Source organism: Schistocerca gregaria, chromosome 9, assembly GCF_023897955.1.
Source record: "Schistocerca gregaria isolate iqSchGreg1 chromosome 9, iqSchGreg1.2, whole genome shotgun sequence".
NCBI lineage: Eukaryota > Metazoa > Arthropoda > Insecta > Orthoptera > Acrididae > Schistocerca > Schistocerca gregaria.
This window is the reverse complement of record NC_064928.1, coordinates 248,822,884-248,845,188: the sequence shown is the minus strand read 5'-3', so window position 1 is coordinate 248,845,188 and position 22,305 is coordinate 248,822,884. Positions and strand designations below refer to the sequence as shown.

The 22,305-nt window shown below is 44.8% G+C and overlaps 1 protein-coding gene across 2 annotated transcripts in view; it reads right to left on the bottom strand.

Annotated features, from left to right (window-relative positions):
* The window catches only part of LOC126292225 (transmembrane protein 151B-like), a 770,743-nt gene that overhangs the window by 217,989 nt on the left and 530,449 nt on the right, over window positions 1-22,305 (bottom strand). For both annotated transcript variants that reach the window (XM_049986097.1, XM_049986098.1), the window contains exon 5: window positions 3,298-3,515. In XM_049986097.1, coding sequence (XP_049842054.1) covers window positions 3,298-3,515 — 218 coding nt within the window. The remainder of the gene's footprint in view (window positions 1-3,297; window positions 3,516-22,305) is intronic.

Here is a 22,305-nt window from a genome sequence, read left to right as displayed (position 1 = left end):
GGCACACGTACACTCAGCAGCCTACTGCCGATCCTCTCGCAGCAGTCGTCCTAGTAACATACTGACACCGACAGCTCTCTCTGATGTTACACGTCAGAGTGGACGGTGGCACTGAAGTAAACATCTGCTAATTTGTCAACTGTCTGCCTTTACACTCCGTTACTTGATTTTGGAAGAATGCCATCTCTCAGTTCTACCTGGTTCAAAAGTGGGTGCAAACAAGTGATCACAATTTCATAAAAATTGGATGATTTACTCGAGAAAAAATGTTTCTTTCACAAATTGAGCAACTCAATAATGCGTTGGCTCCAAACATTCTCAAATGGGAAGAGGTCTGGCTACATTGCTCTCCAAAGCAAAACAAACTCATGCCGTGTGCGGGTCGATATTATCTTGCTAAAATATACGGGCAGGATGGTTTGCCGTAAAGGACAACAAAACAGGGCGCACAATACAGTCCACGTACCAGAGCGGTGGTGGAAAGGTGCCGTGGATGACAACCAAACGGATCTTGCTATGAAATGAAATGGGCCCCTGACCATCAATCCTGGTTGTTGGGCCGTATGGTGGGCGACTGTCACAGTGGTATCCCACCACTGTCCGGGGTGTCCCCAGATATGTCTCGCTCGCCATCAGGGCACTGCTCCAGCCAATGAGCTTACAGGCCTAAGACGTGCCTGGAGAAACACTCGACCCCAATGGGATAAACTCGACTGTCGCCCAGCATACAGCGTGACAACCAGCAGCGATGTTCTGCCGTGCAGTGTCGTTTCATTTCGCAGCAGGACTGCTTTGGTCGTCATCCCTGGTGCCCTTACAGCACAGTGGTACGTCGACGATATTCTACGCTCCATTCTGTTGCCATCCTCAGTTTACACTTCGGCAAGATAATGGCTGTCTTCGTGCTTACCGAACCCTACTTCAGTCAACACGGTCACTGGATCTCTCCCAATTGAGAACATTTGCAGCTTTATGGGCTGGGCCCTCCAACCAACACAGAAATATTGACGATCTAACGCGCCAGTCAGACATAATTTGGCACACCGAGCAACAATAATGTTCGTGTCTGGGGAGTTAGGTGGCCAGCTGAAGTTTTTAAACTCGTAGGAGTCGGTGCCGATCAGTGCCAAGCCGAACAACTGCTTGCATAAGAGCTAGGGGTGAACAGTTTCGCTACTGACTTGCTCTATTTGATGAAGATGTTTCTCTCGAACAAATCATCCAAATCTTCTGAAATTCTAATCATTTATTTGTATACGTACATAACACCTGCCGATTTTCGTCCCGGTCGGATAATTCCGCCGTTATGCGCCTCCTTTTCCTATTTTTTTTTTTTTCTTAGAGTTCAGAATAACATTCAATGGAACTCCTAGTATATAATTCCGTCGATGCGAGGAGCAATTGCGAAATTTCGCCTTCTGTTGGAGACCACATTTAATGGCAGACAAGTCACTACTCGAGCAGAGATGGCTCCGGTCACACACAGAACCGTACAGGAAAAACAGGAAGAGTGGCCAAAATCTGTTACCGTGCTCAGTTTTAATTTCTCAACGAGGCTACGAGTTGCAGCCTCGTGACATTAAATTGTACTGGAAGGACATAGATACCAATGTTAAAGTTTTTGGATGACGTAGTCTTTGATGCCAGAGATAAAGTAGACTTGTGCAACGTCTTGAAAGCGACAGACAGCGTTGTTAGGACAGATTACGGCTGAAAGATAAATAAAAGAAAAACGTATGTAACAAGGTGTCATGACAGAAAAATGGACGATGTCAAATAATTCCGTCACCTGAAGAAGATTACTGCATGGAAGTGAGAAGCGGAACATGGAAAAATCCAGGGAAGAAGGAAGTGAAGGCATTTGAAATGTAATACCAAGAAAGAATGCTGTCCATGTAGTGGCCGCATCTCCTTTCTCTGCAATTTCTTAATTAGGCCAGTTGTCGTGTCTCATAGTTCCCATCTTTTTCTCAGTCTCCAACGATTCCGTTTCCTCTTTGGTTTAAAGTTCCTTACCTGACGTGACAGTTTCTCTCGATGCTTTTTTCCAAGCATTCGTCCCATTTCTTTTTTGTTTTCATCCAATTTTTCTTTCACACTCCAGACTTTCAATTGCGTTCGATTATCTTCATTTCGCATTTTATCTATTCATTTACATCCCCTCACAGCTCTAAGAAATCTCGCTTCTGTTCCTTGTATTTGTTTTTCTTGTCTTTTGTTCTCTACCAACGAATTACGTTCATAGAATAGGGTTGGAAATGCGACTATTTTATAAAATTTGACTAGTGTTTCTTTCCATGTTTTGTGCTTTAAAGCTATGGCAGTTGTTCCAAAGAAACTTCAAAATCCATTCGACTTAATCTGCGTATTTTCAAATATTTCACTTCTTCTGTTGTTTTTCACAAAGTTATAATGAAGGCTCACTGGCCACTTGACAATCTTCTTCTTCTGTGCGAATGCACAAACAGTACCCGAACTCTTACGGGAATCGGCAACGCGCCGCGAGTAATGAGTATAATGGAAGGGGCACTAAGAATGTACTGCGGGACAATACGTTGAGAATATGGCGGGAAGCGTGCCAGAGACAAATCGCTGCAGTCGCGCTATCCTCTGTGTCCTCGGTGGCTCATATGGATAGAGCGTCTGCCATGTCAGCAGGAGCTCCCAGGTTTGAGTCCCGGTCGGCGCACTCATTTTCATTTGTCCCCGTTGACGTATGTCAACGCCTGTAAGCAGCTAAGGGTGTTCATTTGATTGTAAGTACTATCTTAGTTTCCACTAAATATATTCCACAAAATGTCATTGATTCGATTTACTAGAAGATACATCCTTGTATTCTGTACTTACATTATTTTGTTTATAAATTTCCTTTTCTACATCACCACCTCTTAAAGAAATCGCTGCTTTCAGCTTTACTGAATTGTTCAGTTTTACCCTACTTTTTGTATCCTAGAATTTACTGGTAGGCAGATAAAGTATGAAATGAAATAGTAAAAAGATTAGGTGAGGATCTAAGTGTAAGGAAGAGCCTTATAAGGTAAAGGAGCCGGTTAGTCAGACACGTGCTATACCATCCAGAAATTGTTACCCTGGCTCTGGAAGAAGCGGTAGAGAGGAAAAAATAGTAGGGCCAAGCGGGGAGTAGACTATGCTAAGAGGAGGTCGACTGTAGTAGTCGTGCAGAGGTGGAAAGATAAGTGCGGGACAGGAAAACGTGGAGCCCCGGATGGAGGCTGACCCCTCCGAAGCGGCCAGTGCTGAAGCGGTAGGCAGAGATCGCGCAGTGGCGGTACGCACCCTTGCTGAAGCGTATCTTGGTGAGCGGGCAGTCGGCGTCCAGCTTGAGCTCCCGCGAGATGTCGCGGACGCCACAGTAGCTGTAGGAGAAGCAGGCGCCAGCCGCGTGCGAGTTGACGCGCTCGTAGTAGACCTGCGTCGACGTGAAGGCGTCGCCGTGCCGGTAGCGCGTCACCTGCCGCTTGCGGCGCACGTAGTGGTAGCACACCGCCTTCCACCTGCACACCGCAGCTCGCTCAGTAAGAAACAACCGATAGCCATGTTCAGCTAAACAGGAAGTGCAGTTTCGGTGCAATAAGCTACTGCAGGGATCTGTTATGGGACTATTGTTTTGTATATTGCAGTAAAATGACCTGCTACCATGATGGAGGTATACTGAAAACATCATGAAGAAGTGTCATAGAGAGGGAAATCCCTGCCCATCGGAACAGCAAACACTGTGGACTTAATATGAGCTACTACAGGGATCAGTTTTCACACCATTTTTCTTTACATACACCCACACCAAAATGTTTGGCATTACCTCGGTTCCGAGAGTTAAGGAAGCTGTACAAAAAATTGGAATAGAGATCAACATAAACATCATTTCCGCCATTTTTATTGCTTATGAAATTCACACATTGCATGTTGTACAACCATACAGGGAGACCTTCAGACGTGGTGGTCCAGACTGCTGTAAACACCGGTACCTCTAATACCCAGTAGCACATCCTCTTCCATTGATGCATCCCTGCATTCCTCGTAGCATACTATCCACAAGTTCATCAAGGCCCTGTTGGTTCAGATTGTCCCACTCCTCGACGGCGATTCGGCGTAGATTCCTCAGGGTGGTTAGTGCGTCACGTCGTCCATAAACATCCCTTTTCAATCCATCCCAGGCGTGTTAGATATGGTTCCTGTCTGGGGAATATGCTGGAAACTCTAGTCAAGCGGTGTCGTTATCCTCAAGGATGTCATTCACAAGATGTGCACGATGTGAGCGCAAATTGTCATCCATGAAGACGAATGCCTCGCCAATATGCAGCCGACAGGGTTGCACTATCGGTCGGAGGATGGCGTTTGAGTTGTAACACGACGTCCTGTGGCTGCACGACAAGCATTATTCAACTTGGTGGCGTTGCTGTCAAGGTTCCTCCGAGCCATAATCCGTAGGTAGCTGACATCCACTGCAGTAGTAGCCCGTGGGCGGCCTGAGCGAGGGATGTCATCGACAGTTACTGTCTCTCTGTATCTCCTCCATGTCTGAACTACAGTCACTCCGAGACACCTGGACACTTCCCTTGTTGAGAGCCCTTCCTAGCACGAGGTAACAATGCGGACGCGATCGAACCGCAGTCTTGCCCGTCTACGCACGGTTGAACCACAGACAACACAAGCCGTGTACTTCCTTCCTGGTGGAATGACTGGAACTGATCGGCTGTCGAACACCCTCCGTCTAATAGGTTCTTCCTATGCGTGGATGTTTACATTTTTGGGCGGGTTTAGCGACATCTCTAAACAGTCAAAGGGATTGTGTCTGTGATATAATATCCACAGTCAACGTCTGTCTTCGGGTGTCCCGGGAACAGGGGTGGTGTAAAACTTTTTGCTGCCATGGCGGTCAAAAGTTTAATTTATAAGAAATATGGAAACAGAAAGGACAAGTCCTTTCCAAGTAAACAGGGAATACAGTGACACTGTAAGAGCTTTCTTGGGGATCAGTTTGTGTTTTTCCCTTTCTGCAATAGAAATTTGACATTCTATGTCAACAGTGATAAAGAGATAGCTTAAAAAGAGACGCAGAAACTAACCACCAAAAACAGTGTTGGTGCAACGGTCCACCTTACAGATCAGTTTTAGAAATGTTTACCCTGTAGAAACATGACGTTCAGTCGCTATGGGGATCAGCATTTTACTTAAAGAGGAATAGAGTAACAGAAAGATAATGACCCCTCTCGCTAAACAGCAGATTTAATTTCCTTATAATGAGTAATCATTAGCTACATTTTTGCCATATTTTTGCTATATTTTTAACTTAAATTAACATGACCTCCAACCATGGCGCTCAACAGTTTTTGTAATCAGCAACACAAAGATAAAATCGTACCTAACCAAACAGTAGTTACAACGGCCACACAATCAGATACACCACAGACCAGCTTTGGTACCAATTTTCCTTAAGCTCCGAAAACAGTAACGGAAACTATGAAAGACAGCAAGATTCTCGTAATTTCTGCGACACATCTGCTTGAAATTACAGGTAGAGTGCTGTCAGCTGCAGTAAAGCTACTGTGCAGTGACTCGGCCATCAGTTCTGTACCTTGTGTAGCACCAGGTCTAGCCGGGGTCCTCTCCTATAGCATTTTTCCTTCATTCCACCAATGACAGAAACTGTTAGTGCTGGTTTGAACCTCTTACTTCATCTCAGTTTATCAGACGTTTTCTTCCAGCCACACATTTCGTAAGTGGAGGAAACCGCACCTTCCATTTCTGACGACTTATTTACCCTGGTATTGTTGGGCATTCGCTGTCATCCTCACACCTTATCAGATTTAGTCTTCAAAGCAAACACCACACTAGGCGGGTCCCAATGGTACTCAGGTGTCACACATCTTACTGTGCACTGAGCTTGATCTGCATATAAAGTTGGACCGCCAATGCACCCTGCTTTGTCGGTTGTACTGATTTCTGCTCGTTAACAGTAGTTCCAAATTGGCAAGGACTGCAACAGTGTCTCCTTGGGCCATACAACTCGAGATTATAGTCAGGTACCAAGAGAGGAACGCTGCTGAAGTCTTTTTGGATGCATTGTCGAAAGCACTGTCCTGATATCTGCAGAAGGGTCAATTAGTTATAAGAGGATTAGAAATGTACATCTAATCTTACACCTGCACCTATATCTAGTGCCAATGTGTACACTCTATGTAACTTTACTGTGTATATGTGGCAGTGGGTATTTCGTATGTAATTGTCTCTCCTCTGCGGCCATTGGTAACACGTCCGACATTCTCTAATTTGACCTCTTACACTATATGATCAAAAGTGTCCGGATACCTGGCTGGAAATGACTTACAAGTTCCTGGCGCCCTCCATTGATAATGCTGGAATTCACTATGGTGTTGGCCCACCCTTAGCCTTAATGACAGCTTCCACTCACGCAGGCATACGTTCAGGTAGGTGCTGGAAGGTTTCTTGGGGAATGGCAGCCCATTGTTCACGGAGTGCTGCAGTGGGAAGAGGTATCGACGTTCGTCGGTGAGGCCAGGGACGAAGTCGGCGTTCCAAAACATCCCAAAAGTGTTTTATAGGATTGAGGTCAGGACTCTGAGCAGGCCAGTCCATTACAGGGATGTTATTGTTGTGTAACAGCTCCGCCACAGGCCGTGCATTATGAACAGGTGCTCCATCTGGTTGAAAGATGCAATCGCCATCCCCGAAATGCTTTTCAACAGTGGGAAGCAACAAGGTGCTTAAAACATCACTGTAGGCTTGTGCTGTGATAGTGGCACGCAAAACGAACAAGGGGCGTAAGCCCCCTCCGTGAAAAACACGACCACACCATAACACTAGCGCCTCCGAATTTTACTGTTGGCGCTACACACGCTGGCAGATGACGTTCACTGGTCATTCACCATACCCACCACCTGCCATCGGAACGCCACGTTGTGTACCGTGATTCGTCACTCCACACAACGTTTTTCCACTGTTCAACCGTCCAATGTTTACGCTCCTTAGACCAAGCGAGGAGTCGTTTGGCATTTACTGGCTTGATGTGTGGCTTATGAACAGCCGCTCGGCCATGAAATCCAAGTTTTCTCACCTCCCACCTATCTGTCATAGTACTTGCAGCGGATAGTGATGCAGTTTGGAATTCCTGTGTGACGGTCTGGATAGATGTCTGCCTACAGGGTACGTTCCGAAAGTAATGCAATTGAATTTCCCGCGCCGCTCCTAGTAGTCGGAGTGGGAGCGGGCCACATGGAGTAGGTGGGGGGGACGCTAAGCTTTGCCGCGAAACCGGTTTCAGTGCTCTCCGAGCTGTGGAAGCGGCAGGACGTCTGTTATTGTAAACCTCTGCGCGCCGACCGTGACACGGAAAAAATGGGATCGAGCAACGTTACGCGATTAAGTTTTGTGCTAAACTGAACAAATCTTTTGAGGAGACTAACAAAATGATTCGTGAGGCTTACGGGGACTCTGCTCTGTCCTACTCACAAGTTTCGAGGTGGTTAAAGGCCTTTAAGCCCAAAAAGGCAAGAATGAGCAAATCAAAAGTGAAAACAATGCTCATTGTCTTTTTCGACAGCAAAGGAGTGGTCCATAAGGAGTTTGTTCCTCAAGGACAGACAGTTAACGTTGCCTACTACGTGGATGTGCTGGAAAGACTCTGCAAAAGGGTCGTCATGACGAGAAAGGACATCTCCGCTACCTGGCAACTCCATCACGACAACGCGCCTTGCCACAACGCGCTACGAGTCCGCGAGTTCCTGGCCAAACACCAGGTGCCAACGCTGCCCCACCCCCCCCCCCCCCTATAGTCCTGACCTCGCCCCAGCTGACTTCTTTTTGTTTCCTAGGATTAAGACAGCCCTGAAAGGAACCCGTTTTTCGTCCATAGACGAGATCCAATCCGCCGTGACGAAGACCTTGCGAGAGGTCCCAGAAGACGCCTTCCAGGGCGCGTACCGGTCATGGCAGAGTCACTGGAAAAAATGTGTAGGGGCCCAAGGACAGTACTTTGAAGAATTTTAAGTGTTTGTGCAAATCTGTTCAATAAATTACTTTTAAAAAAATAATTGCATTACTTTCGGAACGCACCCTGTATTACACATTACGACCCTCTTCAACTGTCTGTCAGTCAACAGACTGTACGCTTTTGTGGTGTACGTGTCCCTTCACGTTTCCACTACACTATCACGTCGGAAACAGTAGAGCTAGGGATGTTTAGGAGAGTAGAAATCTCGCGTACAGACGTATGACACAAGTGACACCCAATCACCTGATCACGTTCGAAGTCAGTGAGTTCCACGGAGTGCCCCATTCTGCTCTCTCACCGTGTCTAATGCCTACTGAGGTCGCCGATGTGGAGTACCTGGCAGCAGGCGGGCATCACTATGCACCTAATATGATAAACGTATGTTTGTAAGGTTGTCCGGATACTTTTGATCGCATAGTGTAATATCTTCACTAAATATGTCTAGGTTGAAGCTGTAAGTTGGCCTGAGTCCTCTAGAAAAGTATGTTGTCAAACTTTTAACAGGAAACAACATCGTGATGCTCATCCAACTCTTGTGGCAGACCTATAAGGGAGGCGATGACCATCTGCATGACTCAACCAACTCTCATGACCAAACTGGCCGCTCTTCTTGGAATCTTCTCAATTATTTACAGCAGTCGTACCTCGTAAGGGCATGTGACTGTCCTTGGGTCCAGAGAGTTGTGGGATACGGCAGATATGGAGGGAACGGACGTCTTTGGAGATGACATTAGGACTGCTTTGTCGAATAATATTTGGAAAGCGATTTATGGTTGCTCTCCTGTCTGGCATCTTATTGACGATACCACACTTCAAAATTGAACTCCAACTTTTACAAGCGCAATCATCTTCTTCCTTATGTTATCAGTCCACCTATTTTCCAGCAACCTCCTACAGCACCACATCTCAAACACACAGAGTTTCTTCGTTTCAGATTTTACGACAGTCTGTGATTCGCTGCCAGACAGTCCTGCGCTCCAAATATACATTCTCAGAAGTTTCTTTCCTGATTACAACCTGTCTTCCACATTAGCAGATTTCTCTCGGCCATGACTGCCCTCTTTGCCTGTGCTAGTCTTACATTTTATGTCATCCTTGCTTCATCCACGGAGTGCTACTTGGCTTCCAATATAGGAGCATTCTTTAATTTCGTCCTCACTAATTTTTATATTGAATTCGTCCCCAAATTCAGTTATGCCGCTCCTCGTTATTTTCGTCTTTTTTCTGTTTTCTCTCAATCTATGTTCGTCACTCCTTAGAGTATTCGTTCATTTCAGCATATCCTGTAGTTCTCCTTCACCTTCACTTATGATAGATATGTCATAAGTGAAAGTTATCAATGACATCCTTTCACCACGAATTTAATCCCATTCTTAAACTTTTATTTTATTTCAGTCACTGCTTCTTCGATGTTTGGTAGACCATGTTGGAACGGCCAGCCTAACGATGGGAGCAAATTTTTGAGGTCTCAGTGATAAAAATTATTTGAAAAATTGGGAACCGTTTATTCAATTATTTTTGTAACGTTTGTAAATGAAGGTAACATAAAATAACATATTTCTTTCGTTATTTCTTTTGTTATCCCAATAAACAAAATAAGTGTCTCTAAGTCAGTTCCGTGCCTTGCGGTGGGGGGGGGGGGGGGGGGGGAATATGGACAACGGTTTTTTTCCCCCAATGACACATCGTACATGTGAGCGGGGCTTCATTGTCGTCAATATCTGTCAGTACGCGAGTTATGAGCCTAATGCTTCCTGAAATTTAAGGCAGGATCGCGCACCAGAAATTCAAGGGCCCTGTTTCTCAAGCCATTTTCATTGTTTTAGCTCTTGCTCGTTATTGAAAACGCACTGATTTTTCCGCAGGTTTTGTCAGTTGTTGAAAAGGGATTACCCCTTTCCAATTTTATGAATGGTTTTAAAGTAGTCAAAGGTATGACAAATTGTTTCTGTGATCTTTCGTCGGTCATCGTTTTATTAATTACTGATTCAACAATTAATTCCATGTTTTTCGTAGACCAGTATTTTCTCTCCATTTTCCTTGCATAATGACGTACCATCTGCAAAACCGAGAGGCAGTCCATACAGTAGAATTCGTAATATGAGGTATAAAGGGTGACCGGAGTAGAATGGATTATGCCAGTAGACCATTCCACCCCAGCGCGAAATGTGTAGAGAAAATATTCAGCGATCATAGTGAACATTTTTTTCATAACTGCACCGTATCTAATGATAGCTAATAATATTCTGATTTAGTTGGACTAAACGTTGATTGTTAAGAAAAACACTATGACACTTTCATCTTAGTTTGAAATGGTCCAGAAAGTTACAGCAGAACAGCGAATTCGCTCGATTTTACAGCCACACTACGCAAGTAGCTTGTAGCAGCAGTTGCAACCTTCCTGAAGCAAAACACACATGGTTTGTTGATGACCTGTCAGTCTTTGCAGACACTAGCGCGGCTAGGCGAAGTTAGAAGGTCGGGGCTGTTCTATACTGGTAGTCCATTCCCCTACAGATTGAGCATTAGGAGTGAAAATCTGCAACCCTGTCATACACTCTTCCTATTCTCGTTGTTCCCTCTCACTTCACGTATTGTTGTACATCAAGGACCATTCCCTGCAGTTTACTACAACTTTTCTCAGAGTTTGGAATATCTTGCGCCAGTTTACATTATAGAACTCAGAAGTCCAAACGCCCCTCCAAAAGATTTAATCTGCCCTCAACTTGCTGTCACCGAGGAACGAGGGAGCGGAGACGGAGCCGCGCTGCCCCCTGGTGTCCTGGCAGCGTCGCCAGCGCTACACGGCGCCCGCGTCCGCTTTTAGCCGCCCGGGCGTTCACGCGTGGCCTACGAGGGCGCTGAGGCGGCTGCCCCGGTCCTTTGTGAGGGCCCCGGGGGCGGAAGGACGGCGCTCAACCGGAACACCCTTACTTACCGCGCGCCGGCTCCGCAGCGGATCGCAGCAGCCGGTGACACGCGGACACGGTCGAGACACGCGCTCCAAACACACTCCCCTTCTGAGAACACAGTGCCACTGTTCCCAGGTAAGGCTCGGCACCGAAACTCCAAGTCGACTGTCACTTTCACAACTTTCAGTACAGAAATGTTTTCGCGTGATGTTAAAACTGTAGCAGACGGTGAAGTTACTTTCTTGTACGTAGCCATCGATCTTTGCATACACGGTCAGTAGGAGGACTGTAAGATGCGCCTAGTGCGGCCGAGTCGAGTCGCACGCAGCGTGTGGCTGGTGGGAGCAAAGCAAGCCGCGGTAGGCGGCTAGAGGCGCGGACGTCGTAGGATGCTTGACCCTTGCGTAAGAACAGAGTCCAAGTGATCAAAGTCGACTGTTCACTCGCAGACACAGAGCTAGTGAAGGCTGTTCATTTTCTTGCGGCATGATTTTCACCGTACTTTCGGAACTTTAGGACGCGTTTTCCATATTCAGATGGTTACGTTCATTGCCTTGTTAAACTGTTTCATTTTCGAAGCACGGTACAGAATCGGGTTTCCATCAATATGTCCTAATACTAGGGCCTTTTAACCTCGTGGGATTCCCATTCTGTGAAATTTCTCTTACTTTTTAGAGGTAGGTAGATTTTCTTTTCTGGATACGAAGGGCTTTTTTCGATAGTGGTACAAGTCCATTTTTGTTCATTCCGAGATACAGAATCCTAAAGCTAAATGAGCGCTGAAAAATCTGCAGTTAAGATTATGTATGGCTCTTGTAGCATACGCCTTGTGCGAAAATGTTGTGTGTGCTACAGTTGCCTGACGATATTTCGGGATTAATTATTCGTCGTTGTTCTTCTCAAACATTGTCAAAATCACTGAAACGTCTTGCCCATTATTTTTATAATTTCTGACGATTTTACGCCCGAGTTGCACTTGGCAATCGCTATCAGAATATTTCATGTAAGGTAGTTACTGGTTTTAGCAAAAAGTAATCAATTTCTTAAATTGCTTTTACGACCAACACAACGCAAGTCTATCAATATGGAGAGCATTGTGCTCTGTGGTTGTATGTGTGGCATTTCAGGACAGGACGTAAGTCCGTTACTGCTGTTGGTGAAAGAATTTATCATCACGTAATATAGAGCGTGGCTATTTTGTGTCGGGTATTGGCTGGATGTGCTAACAAGAAAGGCCCAGCTTGGCGATTGCACACAGTTGAGTCATAAGTTTGGTCATTGGTCATGTGAATTGTGACGTTTCGTACAGCTTGTTAAATTCAGGTAAATCCACTAAATAGTTAGTGTGAGAGCTCCTCGTCCAGGCCGTGAAAGCCCGAGGGATGTCGACCGGCCGCCATGTCATCCTCTGCCATGCGAATGCAGTATGCAGGTTCAAGTGGTTCAAATGGCACTGACCACTATGGGACTTGACATCTATGGTCATCAGTCCCCTAGAACTTAGAACTACTTAAACCTAACTGACCTGAGGACAGCACACAGCACCCAGTCATCACGATGCAAAGAAAATCCCTGACCCCGCCGGGAATCGAACCCGGGAGCCCGGGCGTGGGAAGCGAGGACGCTACCGCACGACCACGGCCTGCGGACCCAGTATGGCGAGCATATGCTGAGCACACAGCCATCCCGCCCATTTTGCCGACTTTCCACACAAGTCAGCCACCATTACTTAGTAAAGTAGCTCTTCATTTGGCAGCAAGCAGGGTGCACCGAGGAAAAGTCGTCGGCAGGTCTGTAGTACCGGGAATCGAACCCGGGGCCTCCAATGGCAGCCATCTACGTTGACCACTCAGTTACAGAGGGGGGATAGTATTTAGTGTGCCCAAAGTAAATCTGCCCTGTTCATGATCATATTTCAATAACAAAGCAGATATAATGCTTTCTTATACACTGAAGAGTCAAAGAAACGGGTAAACCTGCCTAATACCGTGTAGGGCCCCGGCGAGCACGAAGAAATACTGCAACAGGACGTGACACCGACTAGTAAAATCGCAAGTAGGGTGAAGGGAAGTGACACCATGAATCCTGCAGGGCTGCCCATAATTCCGTAAGAATACGAGGGGGTGCGTATCTCATTTGACCAGCACGTTGCAAGGTATCCCAGACATGCTTCATAATGTTCATGCCTGGGGCGTTTGGTGGCCAGCAGAAGTGTTTAAACTCAGAAGAGTGTTTCTGGAGGCACTCTGTAGCAATTCTGGACGTGTGGGGTGTCACATTGTCCTGCTGGGACTGTTGAAGTTCGTCGGAATGCACAACGGACGTGAATGGACGCAGGTGATCTTCTTGCGTACGTGTCACATGTCAGTGTCGTATCTAGATGTATCAGGGGTCCCATATCACTCCAACTACACATGCCCCACACAATAACAGACCCTTCACCAGCTTGAACAGTCCCCTGCTAACATGCAGGTTCCATGGAGTCATGATGCTGTCTCCTTGCTCGGACACGTCCATCTAGTCGATTCAATTTGAAACGAGATATGTCCGGCGAGGCAACATGTTCCAGTCATCAACAGTCCAATGTCGGTGTTGACGGGCCAAGGTGAGGCGTAAAGCTTTGTGACGTGCAGACATTAAGGGTACACGAGTGGGCCTTCGGCTCCAAAAGCCCATATTGATGATGTTTCGTTCAATGGTTAGCACGCTGACACTTGTTGAAGGCCCAGCACTGAAATCTGTAGCAATTTGCGGAATGGTTGTACTTCTGTCACATTGAACGTTTCTCTTCAGTCGTCGTTGGTCCCGTTCTTGCAGGATCTTTTGCCGGCGGCAACGATGTCGGAGATCTGATGTTTTACCGAATTCCTGATATTCATGGTACACTTGTGAAATGGTCGTATGGGGAAGTACCCACTTCGTCCCTCCCTCGGAGATGTTGTGTCCCATCGCTCGTGTGCCGAGTATAACAAGCACTTAAATCTTGATAAACTGCCATAGTAGCAGCAGTAATCGATCTAACAACTGCGCCAGACACTTGTCTTATACAGGCGTTGCCTACAGCAGTGTCGTGTTTGTCTGTTACATATCTCTGTCTTTGAATACACATGGCTATACCAGTTTCTCTACCTCTTCAGTTTAAATTCAGGGGTGTAAACTTTATGTATGAGAGGGTATTTCAAATAAGGGCACTTACAGCAATTGCATTTGCAATTAATCACCAAATAGGATAACGACAGCCTCTTCACAAAATACGACTGGCATCTCTCAGTACGGTGGTTGTTGAGCCTCTTCTTGTAATTTTTACACGACCCAAAATCTCTCATTGTGTGGGCAAGAACTGCCTGGCATATGACTCACTGTTTTCGCCGTTTCCAACACATTGTCCATGTGAAGTGCCTGATCATCCTTGCTCTACTGTGCTTCACTGGCTACCTTCAATTACAGTTCGTTACCTAATCGTTGTTGTTGTTGTTGTTGTTGTCTTCAGTCCTGAGACTGGTTTGATGCAGCTCTCCATGCTACTCTATCCTGTGCAAGCTTCATCTCCCAGTACTTACTGCAACCTACATCCTTCTGAATCTGCTTAGTGTATTCATCTCTTTGCCTCCCTCTACGATTTTTACCCTCCACGCTGCCCTCCAATGCTAAATTTGTGATCCCTTGATGCCTCAAAACATGTCCTACTAACCGATCCCTTCTTCTAGTCAAGTTGTGCCACAAACTTCTCTTCTCCCCAATCCTATTCAATACCTCCTCATTAGTTACGTGATCTATCCACCTTATCTTCAGCATTCTTCTGTAGCACCACATTTCGAAAGCTTCTATTCTCTTCTTGTCCAAACCAGTTATCGTCCATGTTTCACTTCGATACATGGCTACACCCCAAACAAATACCTTCAGAAAAGATTTCCTGACACTTAAATCTATACTCGATGTTAACAAATTTCTCTTCTTCAGAAACGCTTTCCTGGCCATTGCCAGTCTACATTTTATATCCTCTCTACTTCGACCATCATCTGTTATTTTACTTCCTAAATAGCAAAACTCCTTTACTACTTTAAGTGTCTCATTTCCTAATCTATTTCCCTCGGCATCACCCGACTTAATTTGACTACATTCCATTATCCTCGTTTTGCTTTTGTTGATATTCATCTTATATCCTCCTTTCAAGACACTATCCATTCCGTTCAACTGCTCTTCCAAGTCCTTTGCAGTCTCTGACAGAATTACAATGTCATCGGCGAATCTCAAAGTTTTTGTTTCTTCTCTGTGAATTTTAATACCTACTCCAAATTTTTCTTTTGTTTCCTTTACTGCTTGCTCAATATACAGATTGAATAACATCGGGGAGAGGCTACAACCCTGTCTCACTCCCTTCCCAACCATTGCTTCCCTTTCATGCCCCTCGTCCCTTATATCTGCCATCTGGTTTCTGTACAAATTGTAAATAGCCTTCCGCTCCCTGTATTTTACCCCTGCCACTTTCAGAATTTGAAAGAGAATATTCCAGTCAACATTGTCAAAAGCTTTCTCCAAGTCTACAAATGCTAGAAACGTAGTTTTCCCTTTTCTTAATCTTTCTTCTAAGATAAGTCGTAAGGTCAGTATTGCCTCACGTGTTCCAACACTTCGACGGAATCCAAACTGATCCTCCCCGAGGTCCGCATCTACCAGTTTTTCCATTCGTCTGTAAAGAATTCGCGTTAGTATTTTGCAGCTGTGACTTGTTAAACAGATTGTTCGGTAATTTTCACATCTGTCAACACCTGCTTTCTTTGGGATTGGAATTATTATATTCTTCTTGAAGTCTGAGGGTATTTCGCCTGTCTCATACATCTTGCTCACCAGCTGGTAGAGTTTTGTCATGACTGGCTCTCCCAAGGCCGTCAGTAGTTCTAATGGAATGTTGTCTACTCCGGGCGCCTTGTTTCGACTCAGGTCTTTCAGTGCTCTGTCAAACTCTTCACGCAGTATCTTATCTCCCATTTCGTCTTCATCTACATCCTCTTCCATTTCCATAATATTGTCCTCCAATATATCGCCCTTGTACAAACCTTCCAATCGTTCCATATACCATATCTGCGAACACCGGGTCTTACGTGAAGCAAGTCTGTTTTCCGACTGGAGGAACCTTCCGATTACGCTGCTCGCGGAGTCTGATGCACCGATAATTGTCTGTGCAGGGAGTTTTGGAAGAAAATATAAACCAAGCCTGAGGATCTCTGTTATAACTAAAACGAATATTTTCGTTTTGAATACAAATATCTGCCTGTGAAGACGCAAGAGGCGGAAATAGTCGCGATTGGTTAAGAAGGGATTTGTGGAGCTAAGTTGTGCGCACATAGTGCACAAAATATATTAGGCAGAGGAAGAAATCAAGAATGAGGCCATCGAAGGAGAGTAGACGGATGCCGGTAATGCCGTTGCTCGTTAATTCACTCAGCTTCTCACTGGACCTCACTCTCTGGCTCAGAAAAATCCGAGGAGGTAGAGGGAATCGAATACAGGTCCTTCCACACCAAAGGCGGCGACTCAAACAAATCGGTTTTGGAGGCGGTCGCTATAGTAAAAACACGATAAATATCTTCTAGTCCCTAGACTTGTATTTTAGAAGATAAACCGTGAATATTCGGTGCCTAAAGGAAGTGGATTTGGGCAGTGATCGCTGAAAGGCTCTCACTTCACACGAGTTGAAAGCTACAAGTTTGATTTCTGCTTAATGTAAAAATTGTCTGGCTACGGTAGTCAGTCTGATGGCGGCCTTTTGAGATGAAAGCCAGTTAATAGAATAAGTTAATACTATGGAACATCCACATTTGTGAGTAAAAAATGAAACGAATTTTATTGTAGAAGGTGTTTTGTGACGTTCACTTGTGCGAATTCGAAGTTGACGTTCCCATGCGTTGTTAACAACCAATTGACAAGTGTCCCCTTACCTTGGATACAGCTTTTTACATTCTGATCTGAAAGTGACTGAAAACGGTCAAAACTAGTTGGCCACAGTGGACTCGCTTTCGGGAGGACTATGGTTCAAACCCGAGCTCGCCCATCCTGTATTAGGTTTCCTGTGATTTCCCTAAATCGCTTCAGACAAATGGAGGGATGATTCCTTTGAAAAGGCACGGCCGACTTCCTTCCCTCACCCGATGGGACCTGTGACATCGCAGCTTCGTTCCCTGCTACAAATCAACCAACCAAACTAGTTATCTGTTTTTTCACGATAAAGGATGACAGCCAAAACAGTTGCAGGATAAAAATTTATTAAAATTATTGACCAAGGTTTCGGTACATATAAATATACCTTCATCAGAAGTAAAAAATCCTGAACAGGAAGACACTTTCATTAGAAAAGCCTTAGCACCGGAAGTGAGAAACACAAAAGCGTAAGTAACAGTGAAATTACCAGAGTAATACAGGCATAAAATCTTTAGTTACTTACTAAAATTACATCATGCAATGGAGATTAATAAAACAATTGTGCCAAAGGCGTCGTCAATAATTGAGACATTATCTCCATCTGTACAACATGACTTTGGGCACAGGGTCAAAGCGAACAGTTTAGCACCATTACTTCGCCTATGAACTATCGAGACAAGTGTGTGAAAGCACTAGGGCAGATGGTTTCGCCGAGAGAGGGCACTTGTATGTGCCAGACATTCGCGCAAATTAAAATCCATGAATACATAGAAAAACGCATAAAAAATTATTAAAAGTTGTGTTAATTCAAACTTTCTGTCTTAATAAATAAAACATATCAGACCATTTAAAAACAATATGTAAAATAGAAAATATAGAACCAATTTAGCTGTGTCCTGGTGTGAAACAGATGAAGCTTGCGCTACGGAACACATCTGACGAGAGAGGGCACTAGTGTATTGTGCGAGAATCTCGCGTAACGTAGGCGGTGGTGAAGTACAAACTAGCGAAAACAACCGAAACGTTAGAGTAAAACGAAACCATCTGTCGCTGCGAATAAAAACATACTAGTCAATTAACCACACATACACATCGAAAATCACGAACAACAAACATCAAAAATACGTAGAATCCCAACAAGACAGGAAAAGCGCATTTCACCGGCATCAACAAGCAAGAAAAACTAACTTCTAGTCAGCCATACTATATTACATTAGGCAAGGAGGGGTTTGAAACTGTCTAAAAAATTTTTGTTTCTAAGGTGCACCTGTTCATTCAGTGGAAACGAAAAGTGAGCATTACTAGATAACGATCAGCTTGGCGTTAGGAAAGGTACAGGAACCAGAGGGGAACTTTGTCGTCGAAGCTGATAATGGAAAAATAAAGACAGGTTAATAGGACTTGTCCACCTAGAAAAAGCGTTTGACAGTGTAAAATAAAGCAAGATATCCGAAATTGCGAGAAAAATACGGCAAGCTATATGGAATTACAGGTAATATACAATATGTGCAAGAGCCAAAAGGAAACTAAATGAGTGGTAGATCAAGAATGACGTGGTCGGATTAAAAAGGTTATAAGATACGGTTGTAGTCTTTCGCCTCTACTGTTCACTGTGTACATCGAAGAAGCAATGACGGAAATACGAGAAAGGTTCAAGAGTGGGATTAAAATTCAGGGTGAAAGGATATCAGTGATAAAAGTTCGCCGACCACATTAGTATCCTGAGTGAAGGTGAAGGAGAATTAAAACATGGGTAGAATGGAATTAACAGTCTAATGAGCAGAAAGCATGGACCCGGAGTAAACAGAAGAAATGAGGAATAACAGAAATTAGAAGAAGAAGAAACTTAACATTAGTACTGAGGATCACGAAGTAAACGAAGTTAAGGAATTCCGCTTCCTACGCAGCAAAGTGACCCATGATGGACGGTGCAAGGAGGACATGAAAAGCAAACCAGCGCTGGTAGAAAGAAGTCTACTCGTATAAGACATACCTCTTAATTTGCGGAAGAAATTTCTGAGGATGTACATTTGGGGCACAGCGTTGTTTGACAGTCAACCATGGACTGTGGGAAAACAGGAAGAGAAGAGAATCTAAGCATTTGAGATGTGTTACCACAGAAGAATATTGAAAATTAGACGCCGGATAAGAAATGAGGAGTTTCTATGTAGACATCTGTTAAGAGGTCAGGAAGTAACTTTCGTGGTAGCAGAGGGAGCTGTGAGGATAAAAACTGAAGAGGAAGGCAAACATTGGAATGAAACCAGCAAATAACTGAGGGCGTAGGTTACAGTTGCTACTCAGAGAATCAAAGGTTGGCGCAGAAGAGGAATTCGTGCTGGGCAGCATCAAACCAGTCAGAAGTCTGAAGACTCAAAAATTCTGTCCCCCATTGGGATAGTGAGGAAAAGGGCGTAACGTAGAAGCGTAATTCAGGAACGTCTGCAACTGTTTCAATCAAATTTTGCGCGTACATGACTCACTGTTTGTTTACAGATATTGTGGGGATACTATACCGCAGCCACCCCTAGAGGTGAGGGCCGCTGTGAGGATAATTGACACGTAAAAATATTCGATAATCACTGACACCATTATAAGAGTCCACAGTTTTCGCGGTCGCTAGACTTATTGGTGACGTTTCACCCCGTGCCACAAGTGGACCAACGCGTTGCTGACTTGCTCAGTTTTTCTGAAACTGTAATAATTGTTTTCCTAGAGTTTATATGTACGTGTAACATCAACGAACACGAGTGAAGCAGAGGGAAAAAAGCTAGCTTCTTTCATTCACGAAAATCATAACTATTTTCCTTTCATTTTGTACATGTAATGCTGTCTGCTCTGTACATGTGTACCTACTTCGAAAAAGAGGCATTAAAAAGCATGCCGGGCAATGCTAGTAGTAGGTAATAAAATAGTTATCTATTTCTGGAAACTGAACGGTATTGTAGATGTACAGGGTGATTATAATTAAAGTTAAACTTTCAAACAACTGTAGAAATAATATCACTGGTCAGAGTGACGTCAAATTGCAACGGAATGTAGATATAGATGGCTCTGTAGGCATCATAATTTAATAGTGGTCGACTACAAGTGACAAATGAATCATACAGTGGGTAAGATATAACACACTGTACTACTCAGTGTGCTTTGGTGTACAAGTGTGATACTGTTAGTTACGTAAGCCCATCCACCACGGCAAGGTCATACCACATCGGATGGGAAAAACCGGTATTTAATTGTCCTGAGGCCAAAATCCGCATAAAAAACATCAGTCAAAATCAAATCGGATTATTAATTTTCGTGTGACTGGCGCAAAACATGTTCAATATGCAAACCACCGTTTTCTGCAACAAGTTGAAATCGAGGAACAGCACGTTCCACAACTGATCGAAGTGTTTCCGGGCTCACGTTCAGAATGTTTTTCGCAATTCCAGCCTTGAATGCAGCGAAGTTTGCAATCGGAACACTGAACACAACATCTTTCAGATAGCCCCACAGCCATGAGTCACACGGATTAAGACCAGGTTGTCGGGACAGCCAGGCTGTAGGAAAATGGCGGCTGATAATTCTAGCATTTCTGAAATGGCGCTTCAGCAGCTGCTTAACTGGATGTGCAATGTGTGCTGGTGCGACGTCTTGCACAAAAATGACCCCATCCACGCTGATGGAGAGCTGAAATGACGTGGTTGCGCAAAAGACACTCATAGCGTTTACCAGTGACGGAAGCACATATCGCTCTGCAGAAGTTCCGGACACTGAAGGATTTGAAGAAAGGAACGGAAGCACCTCTCTCTTCGAGGAAATACGGCCCTATGATAAATGATGCCGTAAACCCGCTCCACACAGTGACCGTTTCAGAATGAAGTGGTACTGGTTGATTCGCGTGTGGATTTTGCCCATATTCGACATTTCTGTGTATTGACATATCCTATCATGTGGAAGTTGGCTTCGTCTGTCCACAAAATCTTCCACGGCCAATCATTGTCCACTTGCATGCGAACACGAAAGTCTAAAGCATAGGTGTCTCTTATTGACAGGTCAACAGGAATCAACTAGTGCACATGGGTAATTCTGAACGGATTACAGAAAAGGACGTTTCGGAGCATTTCACGCACCGTTCTCACGGGTACGTCCAATGTTTGGGCGACTCTCCCCACGCCGCACGTTTGCACACCACCACTCGTCGTCTCTGTGGCCACTGCTTCCACTGACGTCGAATCAATTCGTTTCCTCCCTCTACCATGTTGCACACCACAAGAAACCGTCTTTTCAAATTCCGAATCATTTTCTCCAGACCCACGGCAGTCATCGAACCAACGCCTTTTTTCAAACCCTTTAGTGTCCGTAACTTCTGCAGAATGACGTGTGCAGAGTCTTGTAATACAGCTTTACAAGTAGAGCGCGATCCTGCATTGAGACAGTCGTGGCGAAAGTCGCAGACGCGAAAGGAAGAAAAGCCGTGTACGCAGCGTCTTTATACCAACTTTAATGGGCAGTGCACATGACAGGTGTTGTCATTTACGTGTTCTGACACGTACATCTCCATCTATTGATCAATTCATCTTCTTCTACGATACCTTCCCCCCCCCCCCCCCCCCCCCCCCAATTCTCTCATAGCATTCCGTCGCAGTTTGACGTCATTCAGACCAGTGGTGTTATTTCTACAGCGTTTTGAAAGTTTAACTTTAATTATAATCACCCTGTATGTAATACTTTCATTCATTTAATAGTAAGGTATTTTGTGTATATACATCGAATTTTCATGAATTCTCGGACAACTAGCATGCTTCTTATAAATAACAAGATATTACTCTCATAAAAATTTGTTAATCAATATGAAATTTAAAATAAAACGATAAAATACTTTACGATTACCGGCCCTAGACGCTACACAGCGAGCTACCAACGATTCTGTTAAATCATGTTATCTGTTTCGTATGCTACACCGCCCGCAAATCTTATAATCTGCAAAACAGTTTTTCCAGTTTATATGAGAATGGCATCGTAGTGCTTTAAGAAATTCATGACGAAAATCGTGTTTTAAGGTTACCTCGTCCATCGGAATCGTACTTTACAAGATGGGGCTGTAACGTTCACAAAACGAGGACCAGCCTGCGCAGACACGTGGGAAGCACGTCGCAGCTGCAGAGCAAGCTATTGCCGCAAGAAAGCTCGATGTTAGGAGACCGTGACAGGGTTTCATTTTTGGCGGTGACCGCAGAACAAAACCGACGGCCGCTTCCAGAGATGACGGCTGCGTCGAATTTCGATGTGGCAGATCAATTCTTGCGGCGTCAGGTGCCGCGTCGGATAACGTCACTCCACCGGCTGCCCGATTCCCTCGCCACACCGAGGGCTGAAATTGGATGCGGCAGAAGGCAGCTTTATCGTTGCCACTCGTAATGCCAGAGGCTAAAAGTACTAACGAGAAATTTAAAGTAA